This window comes from Nothoprocta perdicaria, unplaced genomic scaffold (assembly GCF_003342845.1).
Source record: "Nothoprocta perdicaria isolate Ctin4 unplaced genomic scaffold, notPer1 scaffold_565, whole genome shotgun sequence".
In the NCBI taxonomy this organism is placed as follows: Eukaryota; Metazoa; Chordata; class Aves; order Tinamiformes; family Tinamidae; genus Nothoprocta; species Nothoprocta perdicaria.
In genome coordinates, this window is record NW_020455827.1 from 27,086 (window position 1) to 28,956 (window position 1,871).

The window sequence follows — 1,871 nt, forward strand, 5'->3', positions numbered from 1 at the left end:
ATGGGCATCCAGGGCATGGAGCTGTGCGCCGTGGCCGTCGTCATCCTCCTCTTCATCGCCGTCCTCAAGCAGTTCGGCATCCTCGAGCCCATCTCCGTGGAAGGTAAAGCCCCCCCGCCCGCGCCCCTCGGGGCGTTTTCCCCACGTTTTCCTTTTCCCGGATCAATGCCACGCCGGAGGCATCGATCCCCGGGCGCTGCCCTTTGGCGGCTGCTTCCATGGCGGGTGCCGYGTCACGGCCCGGCCGCCTGCTCCCCTCCACGTCCCCCTGGATGGGATCCCCGAGCCCATTCCCAGCAGCTTTTCCCATGGGATCACTTATCCGTCCCCTCGTGCAAGACCCCGGCGCGTGGCAGGGGGCTCCCTGGGCCGCAACACCAGAGCGCAGCCAGTCGGGACCTGCATCCCGGCTCTGCATCCACCTCTCCCGAGGGAATTCCCACGCGGAGCCGGCATTCCCAGCAGCGATCCGATAGGGGAAAACCACGAGCGAGCGGCTGCTCCGTCAGCCGGCGCGCGCACCGCCGGCGCACGTACAGCCGGCGCACGTACAGCCGGCGTGCGCTTGTCGGGCGGCCGAGCCGGGAGGACCGTGCTTCCCAGCCGGCGCCGACCCGTGTCCCCGTGTCCCCCCGTGTCCCCCCGTGTCCCCGCAGACGGCGCCGACGACGACGTGGAGCTGGCGGCCGTGCGGCACCAGCCCGAGGGGCTGGCGCAGCTGCAGGCGCAGACCAAGTTCACCAAGGCGGAGCTGCAGTCCCTGTACCGGGGCTTCAAGGCGGTGAGCGCCCCCGGGGACGGTCCCCGCGGCGGCCGCGCGCCCCGGGGACACCCCGCGGCGGCAACGCGGCGCCCGTCCCCCCCAGGAGTGTCCCAGCGGCCTCGTAGACCAGGACACCTTCAAGCTCATTTACTCGCAGTTCTTCCCCCAGGGCGGTGAGCRGGTTTGGGGGGGGACACCGGGTGCCTCTTGGGGACGTCCCCGTCCCCCTGTGCAGGCCGGGGGGGTGAGCGGCAACGTGTCCCCCCGCCGTCCCRCAGACGCCGCTGCCTATGCCGGCTTCCTGTTCAACGCCTTCGACGCRGACGGCAACGGGCTCATCTGCTTCCAGGTGAGCGCCGGGCGCCCCAGCGCTTCCCGGGAAGCTCCGCCGGGAAAGCCGGGCGCCTCCGCAGGAGGAGCAGCCTCCGAGCCGCCCAGTTTGCTTCCCGCTCGGCTCCGGGGCGGCCGCTCCGGGGGACAAGGGGTTACAGCCGCTGCGGCAGGCGCCGGCGGGGGCTTTTCATCGACGCGCTTAAAAATAGATAAGCGGCCGGAACGGAAAGGCGATCGATGGGGAAAACGCCCCGCGGTCGATGGCGTTTTTGGTGTCACCTCAGGGGAGCGAGACCCGGGGTGGGCTCAGTGTGGCCGCAGGGGGCCCGTCCATCCCGGAGGTTCTTCCCGCAGGATTTCGTGGCCGGCCTCTCCGTGCTGCTCCGCGGGACGGTGCAGGAGAAGCTCCACTGGGCGTTCAACCTCTACGACCTCAACAAGGACGGCCGCATCACCAAGGAGGTGGCGGCGGGGGCGGCATTCCCGGGGGCGGGAAGGCGCTCCCGGGGGCGGCATTCCCGGCGGCGGGAAGGCGGCTCCCGGCGCCTGACGCCCGTCCCGGCGCCGCAGGAGATGCTGGCCATCGTGCAGTCCATCTACGCCATGCTGGGGCGCTGCACGCGGCCCGCGCTGCGGCCCGAGGCGCCCGCCCGCCACGTCGAGCGCTTCTTCCAGGTGGGCCGGGCGGCGCGGGACGGGGAGCGGGATGGCGGGCGCCTCGCCCGCGCTCACGGGCCGCCCCGCAGAAGATGGACGCCGACCGCGACGGCGTGGT

General features: G+C 72.1%; 1 protein-coding gene across 1 annotated transcript in view; it reads left to right on the top strand.

Annotated features, from left to right (window-relative positions):
• LOC112955427 (calsenilin-like) overlaps positions 1-1,871 on the top strand; it is a 2,151-nt gene continuing 280 nt past the window's right edge. The window contains exons 1-7 of the mRNA XM_026048730.1: positions 1-103; positions 657-781; positions 867-936; positions 1,042-1,112; positions 1,451-1,558; positions 1,667-1,771; positions 1,843-1,869. Coding sequence (XP_025904515.1) covers positions 1-103; positions 657-781; positions 867-936; positions 1,042-1,112; positions 1,451-1,558; positions 1,667-1,771; positions 1,843-1,869 — 609 coding nt within the window. The remainder of the gene's footprint in view (positions 104-656; positions 782-866; positions 937-1,041; positions 1,113-1,450; positions 1,559-1,666; positions 1,772-1,842; positions 1,870-1,871) is intronic.